The sequence below is a fragment of the Balaenoptera borealis genome (genome assembly GCF_965194805.1).
Source record: "Balaenoptera borealis genome assembly, chromosome: 15".
NCBI classification, from domain to species: domain Eukaryota; kingdom Metazoa; phylum Chordata; class Mammalia; order Artiodactyla; family Balaenopteridae; genus Balaenoptera; species Balaenoptera borealis.
In genome coordinates this window covers 20263432-20285660 of record NC_138871.1, presented here as the reverse complement: position 1 = coordinate 20285660, position 22229 = coordinate 20263432, and the positions used below count along the sequence as shown (strand labels likewise).

Below are 22229 nucleotides of genomic sequence, written 5' to 3'. Positions count from 1 at the left end.
ACCATGATCAAGTGGGGTTTATTCCAGGAATGCAAGGATTCTTCAATATACGCAAATCAATCAACGTGATACATCATATTAACAAATTGAAGGAGAAAAACCATATGATCATCTCAATAGATGCAGAGAAAGCTTTCGACAAAATTCAACACCCATTTATGATAAAAGCCCTGCAGAAAGTAGGCATAAAGGGGACTTTCCTCAACATAATAAAGGCCATATATGACAAACCCACAGCCAACCTTGTCCTCAATGGTGAAAAACTGAAACCATTTCCACTAAGATCAGGAACAAGACAAGGTTGCCCACTCTCACCACTATTATTCAACATAGTTTTGGAAGTGTTAGCCACAGCAATCAGAGAAGAAAAAGAAATAAAAGGAATCCAAATGGGAAAAGAAGTAAAGCTGTCACTGTTTGCAGATGACACGATACTATACATAGAGAATCCTAAAACTGCCACCAGAAAACTACTAGAGCTAATCAATGAATTTGGTAAAGTAGCAGGATACAAAATTAATGCACAGAAATCTCTTGCATTCCTATATACTAATGATGAAAAATCTGAAAGTGAAATTAAGAAAACACTCCCGTTTACCATTGCAACAAAAAGAATAAAATATCTAGGAATAAACCTACCTAAGGAGACAAAAGACCTGTATGCAGAAAATTATAGGACACTGATGAAAGAAATTAAAGATGATACAAATAGATGGAGAGATAGACCATGTTCTTGGATTGGAAGAATCAACATTGTGAAAATGACTCTACTACCCAAAGCAATCTACAGATTCAATGCAATCCCTATCAAACTACCACTGGCATTTTTCACAGAACTAGAACAAAAAATTTCACAATTTGTATGGAGACACAAAAGACCCCGAATAGCCAAAGCAATCTTGAGAACGAAAAATGGAGCTGGAGGAATCAGGCTCCCTGACTTCAGACTATATTACAAAGCTACAGTAATCAAGACAGTTTGGTACTGGCACAAAAACAGAAATATAGATCAATGGAACAGGATAGAAAGCCCGGAGATAAACCCACGCACATATGGTCACCTTATCTTTGATAAAGGAAGCAAGCATATACAGTGGAGAAAAGACAGCCTCTTCAATAATTGGTGCTGGGAAAATTGGACAGGTACATTTAAAAGTATGAAACTAGAACACTCCCTGACACCATACACAAAAATAAACTCAAAATGGATTAAAGACCTAAATTTTAAGCCAGACACTATCAAACTCTTAGAGGAAAACATAGGCAGAACACTCTATGACATAAATCGCAGCAAGATCCTTTTTGACCCAGCTCCTAGAGAAATGGAAATAAAAACACAAATAAACAAATGGGACCTAATGAAACTTAAAAGCTTTTGCACAGCAAAGGAAACCATAAACAAGACCAAAAGACAACCCTCAGAATGGGAGAAAATATTTGCAAATGAAGCAACTGACAAAGGATTAATCTCCAAGATTTACAAGCAGCTCGTGCAGCTCAATAACAAAAAAACAAACAACCCAATCCAAAAATGGGCAGAAGACCTAAATAGACATTTCTCCAAATAAGATATACAGATGGCCAACAGACACATGAAAGAATGCTCAACATCCTTAATCATTAGAGAAATGCAAATCAAAACTACAATGAGGTATCATCTCACACCGGTCAGAACAGCCATCATCAAAAAATCTAGAAACAATAAATGCTGGAGAGGGTGTGGAGAAAAGGGAACACTCTTGCACTGTTGGTGGGAATGTAAATTGATACAGCCACTATGGAGAACAGTATGGAGGTTCCTTAAAAAACTAAAAATAGAACTACCATACGACCCAGCAATCCCACTACTGGGCATATACCCTGAGAAAACCATAATTCAAAAAGAGTCATGTACCAAAATGTTCATTGCAGATCTATTTACAATAGCCAGGACATGGAAACAACCAGAGTGTCCATCATCGGATGAATGGATAAAGAAGATGTGGCACATATATACAATGGAATATTACTCAGCCATAAAAAGAAATGAAATGGAGGTATTTGTAATGAGGTGGATGGAGTTAGAGTCTGTCATACAGAGTGAAGTAAGTCAGAAAGAGAAAAACAAATACAGTATGCTAACACATATATATGGAATCTAAGGAAAAAATAAAAAAAAAAGGACATGAAGAACCTAGTGGCAAGATGGGAATAAAGACACAGACCTATTAAAGAATGGACTTGAGGATATGGGGAGGGGGAGGGGTGAGATGTGACAGGGTGAGAGAGTTTCATGGACATAGATACACTACCAAATGTAAAATAGATAGCTAGTGGGAAGCAGCCGCATAGCACAGGGAGATCAGCTCGGTGCTTTGTGACCACCTAGAGGGGTGGGATAGGGAGGGTGGGAGGGAGGGAGATGCAAGAGGGAAGAGATATGCGAACATATGTATATGTATAACTGATTCACTTTGTTTTAAAGCAGAAACTAACACACCATTGTAATGCAATTATACTTCAATAAAGATGTTAAAAAAAAAAAAAAAGACATTTGTTCCAGGAACATCTGGCAATGGGGAATTTCTGCAGTGAATTATGCATTGCATTAACATATTTGTCATTTGAAGGCACTCCTTGGGATAGGTACCTTGAGAGATTTTCTGTTTATCAGGACACTGTCTAAATTAGCAAAGCACATGACCCTTGGCTGCTCATAAGGGAGCTTGTTTTACACTGTTAGTCTTTTTTGTCAGGTTTTGCTTTTTTGTTGTGAGTGATGAGTGGCTGCTAGCACCTTGACCCATGCCTCTTCCATACCCCCATGGAGAGAGTCTGAAATTATCTAAGTTATTACCATATAGGTTGTTTTATCACCTTTCATGTGTATGCAATTTGATACTTTTCGAGGAGCATATCTTCTCAGAGATTAAGTAAATTGCTAAGAACTTGTTCTTGGGCTTGTAAAATTGTGATGTATGGATGAGGACAGCCCTGTTGTCATTTGTTTTTTACAACTCCTGTTTTTCACTCTTTGTGTCTAGTCAATAGTCTAAGTTTCCCTAACCAAAGCAAGTAGAATATGTAATTTTTTTCTTTGAATTTTAATCATTGAATAAAAAGATATATTTTCTTTACATAGAATCTCTTTTGTGGGCAAAACAGTCTGCATGAATTGTACGGATGCATAGTATGGATTTGAGACATGTTCCTTTGGAACATGAGAGGCTGGTGTGTGTGACTGCACACTTCATTTGTCCTCTTGCCTTCTTATTTGAGTTGATTTGCTTGTTTCACACAGAAGAATGTGTGGTTTCTATGACTAGGTTTTTCCCTTCAACAGATTAATACCATATAGACTATCCTTGCCTTTTGCACTTGAATTTTACCTGTGTCAAAAGAAGTGGCTGAAAGATTGCTCCCCAAAGTAATAAATTTAAGTCCAGTGATTTGCTCAGTCACTCTTGTCCTTTCAGTTTTAGATTTATAAGCCCTCTGACCTTCAGGATCCAAGGCTCCACTCCATCTAACTCTGCTTCTTGGCTCACAGTTGGCTTGAGGTCTTTGTTCAATATCTCCCATTTTTGCTTCATGCATGCTAGGTTAGTGTCTCTAATGTGAGTACCTCAGCATTTTTGTTTCTCACTTCAGCATTTTTTGAGTGCCATTTCTTTACAATAATATATTGGAACATGCCTAAAGATGTTGTGTGCCTTCCTTGGTCCACCAGCTTAGATGAACAAGTGTGCCCGTGTAATAGTGGTGATTCTCTGCACAGTCCCACTCAGTACCTTTCACTATGGTCTTAAAATGACTTCGCTACTCCACTACTAGTTATCTTTTCCTACAGGACCTCCGTGTGCATCATCATTATTATGCCATTCATTATTCCATCAGAGCTGGAAAGAGGTTTTCGGGGAACTTCTCAGAGACTTGCAATCATGTGTCCTAAGTACTGGGTTACTTAGGTAGGGCTGGCTTCGGCAGGGATGAAGGTTTCCTGTGTGGATAGAAAGCATCTGGTGTTTTCATCCTTCTACAGCCCAGGAAGGTGTGCTGCAGCAGCAGAATTCTGGGCATGTCAGAGCTGCTATGTGGCAGTTGGTGGTGTGAATGGGAAATGTGTAAAGTGCTTTTAGGTTTTTGGAGTACAGGCAGCATATCCGTGCCAACTATTGTTGTTGTGAAAGAACCCAAATCTAAATCGGTCTATATGGTTGGATTGCTATGCTTAGTTTATTTAAAATATGGCATTTAGAGAGAGGTAAAATACCAGCACACTGTGTCTTCGCCTTTTTTTTTTTTTTTTCCTGAAGCAAATTTGTTGGGAATGTTTGCAAAAGGACTAGCTTTAGCAGGTCAGTAAAGAGACATGTGTCTATTGTGATAGACCTTATTTTTAGTATTAATTCTAATAGAAATAATCATCTCTATTGATTTATAAGAGTGGAATTGAGTGGGGACATTGATTCAAAAGAAGAGGACAGCTATGAACAGTTTGATTTATGATGGTATTAAAGCAAGTGATTCAGATTCAGTTTGTACCATCTAAGGTTGCTTGTCCGGTGGGTAGTTGTCAAAATATATTCAGTAAAGAGCATTCAGTTTCTCAGTGAGAAACACACCCCTGGCAGAATGTCTAATGTACTCTATTGAGTCCAGGACAATATTGTGTGCCTGATACGTGTGAGGTTGCTACCTGCACACCCGTGGTTCTTAGGTAGGAGAGGACTGTGCTAGAATGCAATAAATAACCTTATCAGACACTCACTTTATGGGACAAGAGTGTAAATGCAGTGAGTAATCAGCATGTAAATAGCAGCAAGCTAATTTTCAGAATCACTGCCACTCATTTTGCAAGATAACTTTCCTGATTAAGAGAATGAAACTCAGCTCTCCCAGGGAGCATAGTCTCCTCAGTGGTCAATTCTGATGTGAAAAAAAAACAAAGAAGCAAGCCTTTCCTTAGGACCTAGGGTCCCTCATCCAGTGGTCGTGATGGGTTTACTGTGCTTCCTGAAAGTCTTTGTTGATCTCCCCAGACTGACTTTGGTGTCCTTTCCTCAGTTCTCCTGTGGCCCTCTCTGTATTCCTTGGTCACAGAACAGGTCACATTGAGGCATAATTGTGGCCGACCTCTACATTGAAACTATCAGCTACTCGAGGGCAAGGTCCAAGTCTTTCCCAGCATATAGCAGGTGGATATGTGTACTAAACACTGAGTGAGTGAAATATTTCAGTGTCAATTGGGTACCAAGAGTTTGTCTGATGTATACAGGTGCCCTCAGGAAATATCCATTTTCTGTCTGAACCCAACATCACTACCTCACATAGTTCTGCTTCTGATTTCCCCATCTCTAACTTTATAAGGTTGGACCAGACAGATAATTTTCAAGTATGCTCTAAGTTTTGGTGACTTATTCATTTTGAACCCACAAGGTAACAGATTATTTCTGTGATCATTATTTCTAATGGATTATGTGTGTTTCTGTAGGGAGCATGACTTCGGCAACTTCACCTATCATATTAAAATGGGACCCCAAAAGTTTGGAAATACGGACTCTAACAGTGGAGAGACTTTTGGAGCCACTTGTTACACAGGTAAGAGATGCTTTGAAATACTTTGTTACATGTGTATATTTCTGTTGGAATTGTATCATGACTTTCCAAAGAATTTAGAAAACCTTAAATGTGAATAAATCATTCCATAAGGCTAGTTACTGAATATTCCTGCTTGAACTGTGGACAGTTTTTTGTTTTTGTTTTTTGCCCTATAAGATTTGGAGTGCTTTTTAAAAAACTCTTCATATGATTTTTGAAATTAAGTAGATGTGGTAATTAAAGAGGGGGCTTTGGTGAAGGGGACTCTCATTTGCAGTAATGGATTCAAAGTCTAAATAAATCATTCCTAGCTTACTTTTAGATGCTAATGCAGTTAGGAAGAATGATATTGACTATTTAAGAGCAAAGTATATTTATTGAATTACGTTTTCTTTAGTTTACAAGGGAAAATTCATCATGTCAAAATGATGAAATGTTCCATTTTTATGTTGTCACATTTCCACAAGAGGACTGTTAACAGAAAAAATATCCTTTGGATTTTTAAATTTTAAAAATTAATTTTTGTGTCTTGTGAAGCATATCATTTGCTATATTAACTAAATTTCATGGAATGTGAAAATTCAAGATTTTAATGGTATATTTGTAGAGAGATACTATGTCAAGTTAAGTAGAGGCCACATACTGGTTTTCTCTAGCTGCTATAGTAAATTACTGTAATCTTAGTGGCTTACAGCATCACAAATTTATTATCTTATGGTTCTAGAGGTCAGAGGTCCTAACGTCAGGGTATTGGCAGAGCTGCATTCCTTCTGGATGCTCTAGCAGAAAATCTATTTCTTTGCCTTTTCCATGTTCTAAAGGCCTCTCTCTTCTTTGGCCCCTTCCTCCATATCGAAAGCCAGCAATGTAGCATCTTCGAATCTCTCTCTGACTCTGACCCCTGCTCCTGTCCTCATATCTTATCCTGTCTCCCTCTTATAAGGACCCTTATGACTACATTGGGCCCACTCAGATTCTCTGGAATAATCTTCTCATCTCAAGATCTATGACCAAATCACATGTGAAAAGTCTCTCTTGCCATTTTAGGTAGCATGTTCAGTTTCCAGGGATTAAAACACGGACGTCTTCTTTGGGGGGGGGGGTCATTGTTCAGTTTACCATAGTCTGCCCTCTGGCCACCGCCCCAAATTCACATCCTTCCCACACAAAACACATTCACCACATCCCAGATCCTCAAAAGTCTCAACTCTATAGTATCATCTCAAGACCAAAATCTCATCTAAAATTGATCAGCTTAAAAATTCCAAATCTCATCATCTAAATCATCTCAATTAGGTATGAGTAAGGTTCTAGTTATAATCCATCCTCAAGCAAAATTTCTCTCCATCTGTGTACCAGTGAAATTAGAGGACAAATTATATGCTCTCAAAATGCATTGGTGGGACAGGCGTAAGTTAACAGTTACAGATATTTTCATTTAAAAAGGGAGAATGTGGAAGAAAAAAATGGGTTACCAGTCTCAAGCAATTTAGAAATCCAACTAGGCAAACTCAGTTATATTTCATAGCCTGGTAATAATCCTCTGTGGCTCAAGGCTCTGCCCTCTGGGCCTGGTTCTTCACCCTAAGAATCATTATTCTTTTTTCATGAAAGATATCACATATTTTCACCTGGATATTTTTTGCCTGTATAATTTTGAGAGTACACAGCCTTTCTGAATTTCATCTTTCTCTGGTTTTTTTTTTAGTCCAGATTGGCAGTGTTTCTACTGATGTAACATTCTTGAGAAACTTGTGGTTCTCTTTTGTAAATCTCTGGGGTTTTCTCTATTAGAAAACAGGCTGCTTCACAGGTCTTTCCTGGATAATCTCATCTCCATTTTTGGCCTCTGTGGAAATGACTGAGGGTGTCCATGAATCCCATGCCTAATCTCTGCAAGAGCTCCCTGCGTGAATGAACATTCTGAGGTTTTAATCCTTCCAAGGCACTAACCAAAGGTTGTCCAGACACACGATTGACTTTTTCTCCAGAGCCACACTTTCCTGAAAGTGAGACCTCTAATTTTAGCACCTCTTGCAATCTGCATAGGCCAAGAAGTTTCCAAATCATTGGGTCCTGGTTCCTTTCAGCTTAATAATTCTTAACTCAATTTGTTTCTTTCCTCTGACACTTTGCTATAAGCAAGAAGAGGAAACCAGGCCACTCCTTCAGCACTTTGCTTGGAAATCTCCTCAGCTAAATATCCAAGTTCATCACTTATAATTCTGATTTCTACGTAATTATAGGGAGTAATTCAGCTAAGCTTTCTGCCACTCTATAGCAAATATTCTTTTTCCTCCAACTTCCAATAACAAGTTCCTCATTTCCTTCTGAGCCCTCACCAGCAGGGCTTTTAACATACATATTTTTACTGTCCATTCAAGGTAATCTAGGCTTTTTCTATCATGCTCCTCTAAATTTTTCCAGCCTCTGCCCACTGTCAATTCCAAAACCATTTCCCCATTTTTCAGGTATTTGTTATAGCAGCACCCTACTTCCCAGAACCAAAATCTTTATGTCTGTATGTTTCCAATTCCTACTATAACAAATTACCACAATCTTAGTAGCTTAAAACAATGCCCATTTATTATCATACAATTCTAGGGGTCAGAGGTCCTAAGATCAAGGTGTTGGTAGGGCCGTTCTCCTTAAGGAAGAAGTTCCTTCCCTCTTTTAGTGTCCAGAGTACACCTGTATCCTTGGTTATGGTATTTTCATCCATCATTAAAGCCAGCAGAATAGCACCTTCAAACCCCTCCCTCTGACTTCAGCTTCTACCATCACATCTCCTTCTGCCTCTCTTTTATAAGAACCCCTGTGGTTATATTGGGGCCACCCAGATATTCTAAAATCATCTTTCCACCTTGAGATCTTTAACCTTTATCACGTCTGCAGAGTCCCTTTTGCCATTTAAGGTAATACATTCACAAGTTCTAAGGATTAGGAAGTAGACATGTTTGTTTGTAATTGTTGAAACATTTCATTAGGTTTATGCCCATTTTCCATTTGGTCACGATTCTTGTTAGTGCTATACAAATTTCTTCAGGAAACACCTAATACTGATAGACTCTTAGATTTGGGAGTATGTTGACTACTGAGATTGTGGTCTATGGACTAAGGCTGATCCATGAATTATTTGTTATTGGTCAGCAGTAAGCACAGAAATTGAGAGTAAGTGCTTTGAAAAATTTATGGCAGTTTTATAGAGTAATTTTATGTCTGTTGTATCTAATGATAAAATTTGGCCTTGTTATTTTATCTTTAAATTTCCTTTGAATTATCTATTTTGTTGTATTTTATAAAAACTTTGGTTTGTGAACTTTTGCAATAACAAATATGTGGCCTTTCATCATAGATAGCTTGAAAAAGACTGGTTTAGGAGATATTTTGGAGTCGGTCAGCTCTGAAATGTAGTTCTGTCAGCTGAGTTATAAAAGCAGATTGCATTTTCCTAGCCTTGGAATTTTCACTTCAGATTACATGTCAATATATTTAACCCTTATCATATGGAAGAAATGAAACAATAATTAGAACATAGTGCCTGGTGCAATGATTAAATGTAGTCTCCATTTTTCTTTTTGAGATGGTTATATTATTAGGCTAATACTAGCCATACACCAATACTGTTTAAGTCAGTGAGAAGGATATGAGTGAATGCAGCATGGGCAAGCATAATATTACACATAAACTGTCTTTTATTTCTTAAAATTTTCATACCTTTATACTTTTGCTCTTGTATTTGACTTATCTAAAGTACAGCACATCTAAGATTACAGTTAAAGATTGTAGTCTTTTTCCATATATCTTTCAGTCCAATTATTTAGAATTCTTCTGTCAGATAAAGGTAATGCATTAAAAATATTTATTAAAAATAAAGACAGTTAACTGTCTAATTCATATTTGTTCACATATTACAGTAGAATACTTAAAACTCTTGATGAATTTCACACAGTAACTTAGCACTATAACTAGTCTTAACAACCTACCAACATCTTCCAATATCTAAATGGTTTACTTTTCTTCCTAGTGTTCCTACACTGATTTAAAAAGCAAAAAGATTCTCTCAAAAAATGTGACTTTTATGACAGGGTTTTCTAGATACTGTTTCCCCATAATATTATGGCTGTGTTATCAAGATTCACCATTCCCTCCCCTGGAATGAAATCTTAATGACTGTTGTGATTGTTAACCTTTGGAGGACATATGAATAAGTAAGGAGAGATAAGAAAATGTTAAATATAAACTCCATGCTCAACATTTAAAGCAAAAGGTGGAAATGAGAGAGAAAACTAAACTAAACAAAGGCCCCATATGAATCAAACACACACATACAACTTCTTTATTAATGTAATAAAATTCATTGCTATATTCAGTGACACAGTATGCCCATAGCCTTCCTACAGTTTCTGATAAAGCTGGATAAGGATGAAATAAATACCAGAAATTAAGGAGTTCTCAATAAAATTCATTCACTGTCATAAGAAAAATATTAGGAATTTATTGTTGATAAGTATTTAAAGTAGTAAACAAAACTTCTCATTTGTATCAGAATGTATATGAGGTGGCACATTTATAATTTACAATGCTGAAATGTCAAGATTCCTTTTGGAAAATGTTTACATTATGGAAATCATGCAATTTCAAGTGAGAAAAGATTCATCTTAGGAATTTTAGACCTTGAAAAATTTGCCTGAACTTTTATGAATTCAAGAAAGTAAAGATCTTTAATAGGCCATATTCACTTCATAGTTTACGTACTTGGAGCTTCTCTGGCCATCTTCTCTCTCTCCCAGATGAGGCAAGTGAGGCTCTGACAGGCTCAATGTCTGTGTCACACAGCCAGTATCCACATGCAGATGCTCTTAGCCTGTATTTTTCTTGGGGGATGTTGATATTTTGTAACCCAGGGAACACCTTAACATGTTAGCATGTTACTCTTGTTTGTACTCAAATTCTGTTCATCCTATTAAAATAACATTTCTTTCTCTGAAAAAAAAAAATAGTCCATGTTCTGTGATACTAAGCTTTTTTAGGAAATGGAAAAATTATATTAGGCAACTTTATTAGGAAAGTAAAAAAATTATTAGGAAATTAAAACACACTCAGATAACTCTTAAAAGCAAAGGGAAATTACAAATTATATATGAGTTAATGAAGAAGATGATCTCTTCTTAACAAAATATACATACCCAGTAAAAGCTGTGCTTAGTACAGAATTTTAGCTTTAAATGCTTTTTTTATTAAAGAAAAATAAAAGTAAACTAAGTACTCGTCTTAAAAAAATTAGAAAAAGAACATCAAAAGAAACTAGGAAATCAGAATTTAATAACAATAAAAACTGGAATCACTAAAGTAGAATACAAAAGTTAAAAGGGTTAAATTAATTCAAAATTTGATTCTTCTTTGAAATGGCCAATATAAATTCTTCAGGGCACAAATTATGGAAAATATATAGAGAAAGTATACATAAGATTATGAAAGGGAAAGCAGAAAGAACTCTAGGAACAAGAGAGATTAAAAGAAGTATAGTAGAATATTACCTGCAAATCTATACCTATGAAACATGAAAACCTAGAGGAAGGGAATAACTTCCCAGAAAAATTGAAATAACCAAAATTTATCTAAGAAGAAGTGGAGAACTAGAATAAGCCATATAAATATTGGAAAGCTGTTTAAAGATCTATTATCAAAAAGCACCAGAACAGATGGATACCTAGCTGAGTATTATCACATATTTAAAGAACTGATAATTGCATTGTCATTTAAAGTTCTGTTTCAACCATAGAAAAAGATTAACAGTGTCTCAATAATTCTTGAAGAATCATAACTTTAATATTAAAAATTCAAGACACTTTAAAATAACTAAAAAAAGGACAGTGATAGTTCGATCTCATTTCTGAATTTAAATGCAAAAAAAAAAAACCCTACATAAAATATAGAAAGTATCATACAGCAGTATAGCAAAAGTTCAGCATATGTATAACAAAATAAGACTTTTTAAGGAATATAATGATAGTCTATTATCAGGAAACAAATAAAAGTATTTTAGTGGCTCAATAGATTATAACCTGAGACACTAAAAAGACATTTGACAGAATTTTGCAGTCATTTCTAATAAATACTCTAAATAGGAATAAGATCAAGCTTTTAAGACAAAGGAATATACCTTGTAAACATAGGAATAGGACAGATAAAATATTCCTTTTATGATATTATTGTACTGTTAAAATTAATATGAGAATAAGGTTAGATGGCCAGATATAGAATAAATATACAAAAATTAATAGTTTTATCTATGCAAAACAGCTAGAAATCAAAACAGGAAAATATTCTCTTTGTAATTAAAGAATACATAAGGCCAATTATTTTACCTATATGAAATGCACATTAATCTTGTAGATTTTTAATGTGCAATTTTGTAATTATTTGCACACCATTGAAGTAGTGATTATGTATACACAAGCTTTGGAGTCAGGAAGCCTTGACTGTGAATCAGAGCTTGAATAGGTTACTTAATCTCTCCTCATATGTAAGCTATAGATACCTCATGGGATTATTAAAGTAGTACATGAGATTGTGCGTTGAAGTGATTGGTGAAGTACCTGACAGTATTCTCATAGTACTATCGGTTTGCTCTTAATGCAATGTTCTTTATTACTTGGTAGTACTGGCTTGATAGTAATGGCTTTATTACTTGATAGTAATGGCTTACTTTGTAGTAATTAATTGTTATTAGAAAATGGGTGCCATTTATAAAATAGGGTTTCATTGGATATTTTCTTCAGAAAAAAGAATTTTAATGTAGATTTTGAAGAATTATTTGTGTATTGCCTTTAATCAAAGGTAAATAAAGCAGAAACCTCTAAAATTATTGGAAATTCAGCCTTCACCATTTCAGTAAGCTAATGAAGCTCAGGCCATCACAATAGGACAGATTGAAATTTGCTGGAATTTTGTTCCTTATAAAAGATGAATATGCAACTTAAGAAATAGCCCTAAGTATCTGATAAAAGAATACCATTGATGTTTAATGAGCTGTTCTAAATTGGCCTGATGGGGCAAGAACCTCCTGAGAAAAGGAGCTCTCTTTAATCATTTCCAGTATTATTTTCAGTAATGTCCATCGGGCCCTATTAGGTTAGGCTCTAGTGCCTTCTATAGTTAGGTCTTTTAAAATTTTACTCAAAAAGTTAATAATTATCTCAAAAGCTAAATAATTAGAACATCATATACTTAAAATATTGTTTCCAAATTAAGAAATTCAATTTTATACTTTAAAAAATACTTGATTTTCTCCCCGTTTTGATGTTAAATCCTTATACAGGAGTTACCTCTGTGTGACTCACAACAATAGTTAAATTCTTCAGTGCATTTAAAATCAGGGAATCAGATTTAAATTTAAAATCAGAAGATTTAAAGCTGAAAGTGATTGCAGAAATAAGCTGACACTCAGAAATGAAGTAACTTCTGAGAATTAAGCCGGTGTGTGCTTTTTTATGCTATTTCATACTCTCTCTTACACTGTTTACAAAATATTTTATGTATTAATTTACCTAAAGAATCAAAGTATAAAATGAAGTCTCAGTGTACCCTTTTTCCATCTGTCCAGAAAATATCATTATTGAAACTACCATAATTCATGTTTTATTCATGAGATTCAAAGATTAATACATTTGGATGGTTTCCATGGTGATACTACAACCTTACAATAAGTTGATCATTCATCTTTGTAAAGGATGTACTAAAAGGAAATGATGGGAACTCCAGTAAGCTTGTTTATTTATTTGATCAAATTTAGGTATAGTATGGTTAACCTGTTTCCAAGTATTTTTCTGTTTTTGTTTTTAAGTTATTTTCATACCAATTCCCATTTTAATTTTTGGATGCTATCTTTCTTGCTTTGAAAAATGTTTCAGTTTATCTGTCTTTAATAGAAGTTTTTTGGGTGAATGAATGAACTAAAACACCATAACTTTATTTAAAACCTCTGTACCTTTTCTTGTTAAAGAAAAAAGTAACATGTATTAAAAATAGGATTCGAATACAAGTAATGAGATTATGATTTGCAAATTTACCTTTAAGACGTATATTAATATTTAATTGAAAGTCTATATATATATATTTCTTACTCTTTTAACATCTTTATTGGAGTATAATTGCTTTACAATGGTATGTTAGTTTCTGCTTTATAACAAAGTGAATCAGCTATACATATACATATATCCCCATACCTCCTCCCTGTTGTGTCTCCCATATTTTTATTGTTTTACAAATATGGTTTCATCCATATTAACATATCTTAAATTGCACTTATTTTTTACATTTGGTACATAAACCTTAAGTAGTTAATTATGTTGGAAGTACTTCTTTGAATTGAAGTCATATGGTAGAATTCTTGACAGTTATTGTATTTGTCACTTTTTTTTTTTTTGGATCTTGATAACATATCGACTTCATTTTTTTTTTAAATAGATCTTTATTGGAGTATAATTGCTTCACAATACTGTGAAGTCCTGTTTCTGTTGTACCCCAAAGGCAATCAGCCATATGCATACATATGTCCCCTTATCCCCTCCCTCTTCAGCCTCCCTCCCATCCTCCCTATCCCACCCCTTTAGGTCATCGCAAAGCACCGAGCTGATCTCTCTGTGCTATGCTGCTGCTTCCCACTAGCTAATTATTTTACATTCGGTAGTGTATATATGTTGATGCTACTCTCACTTCGCCCCTGCGGTAGATGGACCTAGAGTCTGTCATACAGGGTGAAGTAAGTCAGAGAGAGAAAAACAAATACTGTATGCTGATGCATATATATGTATTTGTCACTTCTGAAATAGGAATTTAATTAAGTAGTATATAGTATGGAGTTAGATTAATTTCTGTTTTGGGATTATGTTCTAAATTTTGATGTCTGCCACCAGATGAGGCCAGGTGTGTTGGCCAAGTTTTGAAACTTGAGTAATGTGTGGAGTCCTTTTAAACCCGAAACCAAAATCAAAACCAAAAAAATCCTTCCAAATCCCAGAATGGACTTAAAGTAGTATTACAAACATGAAATTATGTATGCATATATTTTTATTCATAAAGAAATTTACAAAATAAGTTCCAAAAACACAAAAACAAAAAATTGAAATTAACGTTAATTTGATGGATGGTGTTCTGCTGACATTAAAGCATTGCATATGACATAGATGTGGTAGTGACTACTTTAGCTCTATGTCTTGTGTTTGGTAAACACTCACTACCATGTGCACGTTTAGGACCAACTACTACAAATCATAACTATTGAGGGCACCATGGCATCATTTCACCTTTTTTTTTTTTTTAATTCATTTATTTATTTATTTATTTATTTTTGGGTGTGTTGGGTCTTCGTTTCTGTGCGAGGGCTTTCTCTAGTTGCGGCAAGCGGGGGCCACTCTTCATCGCGGTGCACGGACCTCTCACTATCGTGGCCTCTCTTGTTGCAGAGCACAGGCTCCAGACGCGCAGGCTCAGTAGTTGTGGATCACGGGCCTAGCTGCCCCTCGGCATGTGGGATCTTCCCAGACCAGGGTCCGAACCCGTGTCCCCTGCATTGGCAGGCAGATTCTCAACCACTGCGCCACCAGGGAAGCCCTCACCTTTTTTTTACCACAAATATACTCACAGTTAACAGGAAGCATCTACCTCTGTTCCCTTCTCATTAGCCCAGGACAATGAAAGTTAAGTTGTAAGACATTGTAATGGTTGTAAAATATAAGCTAACTATATTAAGAATGACACAACTAACTTATTTTCCATCAAAATATTTACTTTCGAAAATTTCTAGTTTAAACACAGTGATTGTTTTATGAATGCTAATAAAAGAAATCCCATTTAGTAGAGGATAAAAGAGAAGTTTTAGGTACTATGAAATGAATGCTCTACATACTACCTCAACTTATTAATTTCTTGCTCCTAAGGAAAAAGGAGGCTTGGGGGGGTTTCCTAAGATCACCAATCCTGGTTTCCCTTACATGTAATTATTTGAGGCTCACCATAAGGGTGGGCCAAGCTGCTGAACTAAACTTTCTAAATTACTTTCATTAGAATCTTGTCTTTTATTTGAACAGTCCTCACTGCTCTGGTCTTAGTTGGAGCTCTTCTCATTTGTATGGCACAGATCACAGATCACCTAGAGCCTCTAATGAGAAAAGGGAGAAAGACCCTAATGTTTCTTGAGTAGTTACTAGGTGCCTGATACTATGCTAGGTATTTCCAGAAGTTTTCATTACTCCTTAAGTCAACTTGGTAAAATCAATGTTATTTTCTCTGATTTACAGATGAAAAAAGGAGAGACTTAGATCACATAATAAAAAAGACCTAAGGTGAATTAAGCAGACTGAGTAGATCTGCAGCTCCTAAGGGATACATTAGCTGAAAATACTGAAGTGGAAGTTGCTAGTACATCAACCACCAAGAATGTATAGAGTGAAAAGGGAAGAGAGTAAAGAAATAAATTGAAGGTGTGGGAAGGGGAGAATTCCCAAGTTAAACAGGCAGAGGAAAGGAAGCAAGCAGAAGATAACCGAGTATAGTTTTACAGTCAGATATTCATTCCTTTTCTTGATTACATCAGCTGATTCTTTCCCAAACCAGCGGTTTTCTGAGATGCAAACATGACCTAAACAAATTCCTTAACATTCAAATGAATAAGTTAAACTAAAAACCCACTTTTCCTCTTAAATGGTCAGTGTGTGTGAACACCTAAACTTAGCAGTAACTCTTTTATTTTGTCTGGCAAAACCTCAAGCCTTAATAGTATTTTTTCTCTTGTATTTTTCCATTTCAGTGAATATAGCTATTTTAAATGGGAAAATGGAATTTAAACCTAATTTAAAAATTAATATCAGAGAAGAATAATGAGTGTTTATGTTCTTGAAACAGGACAATTAGTGAAATCTTATGCATACTGTTTCAAAAATATAAGGGAGAAATTATAGGAGGTTAACTAACAAAATTGCTTATAACTATTTTGGACAATATAGAAATGTTATCTGAACTGGAGACCAAAAAATCCATTACACCCAGCATGAGAATGCCTAGGAAGCGACAGAATTGCATTTACTCAGGAAGCCCTCAACTAGCAAACTAATTAAAACTTGCCAGAGATCTGAGATAAAGGATTGGGGCATGTTAACACATCTGCTTTTCCCTTTCTCATCATCCTGTTGAAAGTACAAAGGTAAGCTTTGTTTTCACACAATTAAGAAGGAAGAAAGCCAAGAAGACTAACGGAAAATCTAACCAGCTATTTTTCTTTCATTCTGACATAACTCTCAGTCCTTCTTGTAACACAGACATGTTGGCTTCAGTGGCTGTGCCTTCTGTCTTTGCTTTACCTTGTTTCCATACCTCAGCTTTAAATGTTTCTGTTTTTCAGGGTTTAGACTTGGGACTCTTCTTTTCTTTCTTCTGCATTCTCTCCCCAGGTGATTCTGCCCATCCTTACGGCCTTAGGTATTATCAATATGCTGACAACACTCAAATTTGTATCTTCAGCTCATATCTTTTCACAGCGGCCCCATTCTCACAGCCAAGAATTCTCTCTGGTTTGTCTTTCCTCAGATCTGCCCACCTCTCTTCAACTCTTGCTGCTAAAGTCCTGATTCCAAACCCAAATCCTTTCTCACCACAACCAATGTAGTCACTTCCTGAATAATCTGCCAATCCCACTTTTGCTCACTTCCTTGACACTCTAACAGCAATCAGAGTGATCATTGAAAGCAGTGTATAATTTGACCATATCGTTCCCCTGCTTAAGACTGTGCCCTTGTTTTCATTGCATTTTAGGATAAAATTAAAACTTCTAACCGTGTCTTTACTTGTCCCCCTGCTACAAACTAGTACTACAAACTACTACATCTAGTCCTTGTGGACATTTAATCATCATGCTCAAGCCACAGAGCCATTCTTTCAGTTTCTTGGATGAACTGAGTTCTTTCTTGCCTCAGCGCCTTTGCACAAGCTGCTTCCTCTGCATAGGATGATGCCAACCTTCTAATGCTGTGACTGGATCCCTTGCACCTTTCAGGTCCTGTCTAATCATTTCCCTGATGTCACAGAGGACTTTCCTGACTACCCTTTTTTCTTTTTTTTAAAGTACATGACTCTTTCCCCACCTTCTTTATGCTTTATCTGTTTCTTTCTTTCAGAGCACTTACCACTATCTGTAGTTGTCTTACATGTTTCTTTGTGTGTGCTTTGCCTGACTCCTTCACTAGGTGGAAAACTCCATGAGGACAGGGATGATGTCAATCTGGTTCACACATATATTCCCATTACCTTTGAATTGGAAAATGGTTGATAAATATTTGTTGATAATTAAATAAATACTCTTCCTTAAAAAGAAATGCAGTGTGTATATATTCTTTGCCTGCCTCATTCTTGCAAAATTAGTTAGTAGTGAAACGTAATTATATGTTGCAGTAGTTGTTTTATGAAATGTTGACAACTATAACAATTGTTTGGGATTTCATGGACGAAAATATTCATGAGCTTTTTAAGAATGTATCAATGTTTTGATACCTAGTGACCAAATTAAGAAATAATGTTTTGGTTTTTTGTAGTGAAATTTGTAATATTTTATCTTTATAGTAAAAGGCATAGTACTCATGTATAATATATATATTGCATATGTATATTTGTATATGTACATGTAGAGAAAATTAATGTCTTTCACATTGCCAATAAATGAATTTTTATATTTTCTTTAGAAAAATTATTTTTCTTGTCTTTTTTTTTTTATAAATTTATTTATTTATTCATTTATTTAATTTTTGGCTGCATTGCGTCTTCGCTGCTGCACGCGGGCTTTCTCTAGTTGCAGTGAGCGGGCGCTACTCTTTGTTCTGGGGCGCAGGCTTCTCACTGTGGTGGCTTCTCTTGTTGCAGAGCACAGGCTCTAGGCGCGTGGGCTTCAGTAGTTGTGGCACACGGGCTTCAGTAGTTGTGGCTCGCGGGCTCTAGAGCGCAGGCTCAGTAGTTGTGGCGCACGGGCTTAGTTGTTCCGCGGCATGTGGGATCTTCCCGGACCAGGGCTTGAACCCGTGTCCCCTGCATTGGCAGGCGGATTCTTAACCACTGAGCCACCAGGGAAGCCCAATTTTTCTTGTCCTTATGTTCAATTCAACCCACCCTCTTAATTATCAGTGTTCAAAGGGATTTGTGGGCTTTAAACATAATGCTGGACACAACAAACTTCATTAAAATTTCTCAAAATGTTACAAACTTCCTATTATTCAAACTGGCATTTGAATATAGGTACTATACACAGCCATTATCAGTCTTGTGCCACTAAGTTGACTATCCTAATAAGTTCTCCCTTGACTGCCTGCTGGCCATGGTTACCAAATTTAATAAATAAAAATTCAGGGCACCCAGGTAAATTTGAAGTTCAGATAAACAACAAATCATTGTGTAGTATAAGTATGTCCCATGAAATATTTGAGACATACTTATACCAAAAATATGTGTTGTTGTTTTATTGTTCTGAAACAAGAATTGATTTCATTGCTCATTTGTAAATTCTAGATAATGTCTCAAGTGATTATATTAGCAGTGTAGGAAAGAATAAGCAGAGTTTGTCAGTACTGTTTTCTAGAACAATTTTTGACCACTTTAAATTAAGTACAAATGCTTCTGTAAGACCTTTTCTCATTTATCAGTTTGCTCCTTTTCTTATCACTTCTGTCTGAATGTCTACCCTCAATCCAGAAAGAACTTCTTTCAATCTCTAGAACTCTGTGGTGTCTCATTTCACATGTGCTTGGAAATTCTCTTCCTTTAGACTGGCTGGCACCCAGGCATCCTTCAGTTCTTATCCTAGCGGTTGCCTTCTTCAGCTTTTTTTTTACCCACAAAACTGGGGTAGGTCTCCACTGTATTCCTAAAGTATGCTTCACTTCCCCTGTCATGTATCATCCTGCAGTATTATAATTCCTGGTTTTAGTGTGTGTGTGTGTGTGTGTGTGTTTTAGTATGCATGCGTGCTTGCGTGTGTTGTCTTAATTACCCACAAGACCATAAATTTCATTCTCTGTATATCCTTGTCTTGGCCTGGTATGCAATAGTGATTTGATAAATTTTTATTGAGTGACTAGAAGAATGATGATTTCTTTGCTGACACAGTAAGTACCCTCCATACTTAATGAGAATCTTTCTTCCTCTCTTGCTTTTGCTCTCTCACTCTTCACTAAGGCAAGACTCCAAGCTAAGTAGAACTAAGATACAGTTTTCTGGAGCAACTCAATTGTAATTATGTGTTAGGTTACACGGTCTTTTAAAAGTACGTTTTTTAAAACTCTAATTCAAAAAGATACATGCACACCAGTGTTCATAGCAGCACTACTTATAATAGCCAAGACATGGAAGCAACATAAATGTCCATCGAAATGTGAATAGATGAAGAAGATGTGGTATATATATGCAATGAGATATTACTCAGAGACAAAAAAGAATGAAATAATGCCATTTGCAGCAACATGGATGAACCTAGAGATTATCATACTAAGTGAAGTGAGCCAGACAAAGGCAAATATCATATGATATCACTTATATGTGAAATCTAAAAAATTGATACAAATGAACTTATTTACAAAACAGAAATAGACTCAAAAGACATAGAAAACAAACTTATGGTTACCAAAGGGGTTAGCAGGGGTGGGGAGAGATAAATTAGGAGTTTGGGATTAACATATACACACTACTATATATAAAATAAGTAAACAACAAGGACCTGCTGTATAGCACAGGGAACTCTACTCAGTATCTGGTAATAACGTATAATGGAAAAGAATCTGAAAAATAATATATATATATAAAATAATATATATATAAGAATATGTATATACATATATACGTATATGTATAACTGAATAACTTTGCTGTACACTTGAGACTAACACAACATTGAAAATTAACTATACTTTAATAAAAAATAATTTTAAAAAGTATATTTTAAAAGATTAATGAGCTTAGGAGAATGTCATTTCTACTGGTCAGTCTTCTTACTGGTGATTATGTGCTTTATCATCCTATGAGTATTGATAATTGTTGCCATATTATTATCTGGGCTTTGAAAAATAAAGGGAAAGTAGAAAATATGCTTGATTTTTTAAGATCTCCTGCAGCATGGTAGTTAAGTTTAAAAATGAAAAAAAAAATGTAGAAAGTACTTGAATATGATGTTAATCCAAAACATAGCTATTGTAAATGTACTATGGAACCCTGTGGTAATGGCTGAGATGGTAATTCCATCCTAAACTGCAGTTTTCAACGCCTAATTTAACATGAACTCTCAATTTACACTGTTGACAGAAACTTTCCAAGCTTGTTTTCATCCCCAAGGGGAATTTTATAAAGAAATGAGACAAAATTCCCATAAGCTGACTTATTCAAGCATGGTAAAAATGATTTTCACCAGTTTTAAAAACTTTGGAATATTTTGGTGGCTCATACAGTTTTAAATGGTTTCCAAACTTTATCCTTTACAATGAGTGTGTTTCCTCAGAAAGAACAGGCACAGGTATTAAGCAGGTAGTTTAATAAGGTATTCCAAAATTTAAAATAGCTAAACATCATAGAAAATCGACATTTTAATTGTGCAAAATATTTTCTTGTTCAGTGTGGCTAACATCAGACCACTTTGGTAGATAAATACTGAAAGGAAGTCAAATTTAGTTTATTCTCTTTTCTAAAGTACTCTATATCAATAGATAGTGAGTTTGTTAATAGCAGATGACTGATTTTGACTTCATGGACTGTTTTTACTATAGTAATTTGTATTTTTGTCTTCATTCTATTTATTATCAGTTTTTCCCTATTCTCTTGGATACCCATAAACCATTAGCATCTGGTTATTGTACTTCGTGTGTGCTTCCTGGAATTGTCATCACCGTTAAGATTGTCACAGATGATTAACCACACACATATGGATGATACTCAATAACTGCTGATATAGGAGCATTTCAGATGTTGCTTTAAAATTCTTTACATCAAGACTGAACCGGGTAGCAAGGTGATGAGGTAACTTTGAAAGTAAGAAATATTAGGTAATAGAATTTTAAAAAGTTTACTTGTTAAGATATCTTTAAAATAGCTCTAGTATGATTTGAATGTCATGGCAGATCCCAGGGACCTGTTTACACACCTGTTTCTTCTTCTCTCTGTGCTCAAGACTTGACTATTCTCCCCAGCCTCACTTGTAGAGAGGTGCAGCCATGGAATGTGAGTGGAAGAGATTCATGCCACTCCCAGTCCTGACCCAGTAAAGCCCTCTTTCTAAGGCTTGATACAGGTGAGTCCAATGACTGTAGAAACGACATGTGGAAGCTGGTGGAACCAGAAGATGGAAGGATGCTGGAACTCTGAATCACTGCTTGGAATACCCACTCTGAACAGTGGGCCTGGGTATAGAATGGGAAGGGTCATCCATTTTGGACTTGATGTTCAAAATTCTATTGTGTTAAGCCTCCAAAATTTTGAGTATATTTGTTAAAGCAAGGAGCGTTAGCTAAACTAACTTCTTCAGTGCTATAAGAGACACCAGAATAATAGTCTTATTTAAAGTAGATATTTATTTCTCACTTATGTAAAAGTCCAAAGTAGACCACCCAGGGGTGAGTTAC

The 22229-nt window shown here is 35.5% G+C and overlaps 2 protein-coding genes and 1 long non-coding RNA gene across 5 annotated transcripts in view; 2 read left to right on the top strand and 1 right to left on the bottom strand.

Annotated features, from left to right (window-relative positions):
* Positions 1 to 22229, top strand: part of CTNNA2 (catenin alpha 2) — a 1192234-nt gene that overhangs the window by 147809 nt on the left and 1022196 nt on the right. For all 3 annotated transcript variants that reach the window (XM_082356061.1, XM_082356060.1, XM_082356062.1), the window contains exon 2: positions 5474 to 5580. In XM_082356061.1, coding sequence (XP_082212187.1) covers positions 5479 to 5580 — 102 coding nt within the window. In that variant the 5' untranslated portion in view covers positions 5474 to 5478. The remainder of the gene's footprint in view (positions 1 to 5473; positions 5581 to 22229) is intronic.
* Positions 1 to 22229, top strand: part of LOC309611507 (lithostathine) — a 1064255-nt gene that overhangs the window by 618186 nt on the left and 423840 nt on the right. The gene's annotated exons all lie outside the window — the stretch shown is intronic.
* LOC309611515 overlaps positions 1 to 22229 on the bottom strand; it is a 1058387-nt gene that overhangs the window by 735555 nt on the left and 300603 nt on the right. The window lies entirely within an intron of this gene.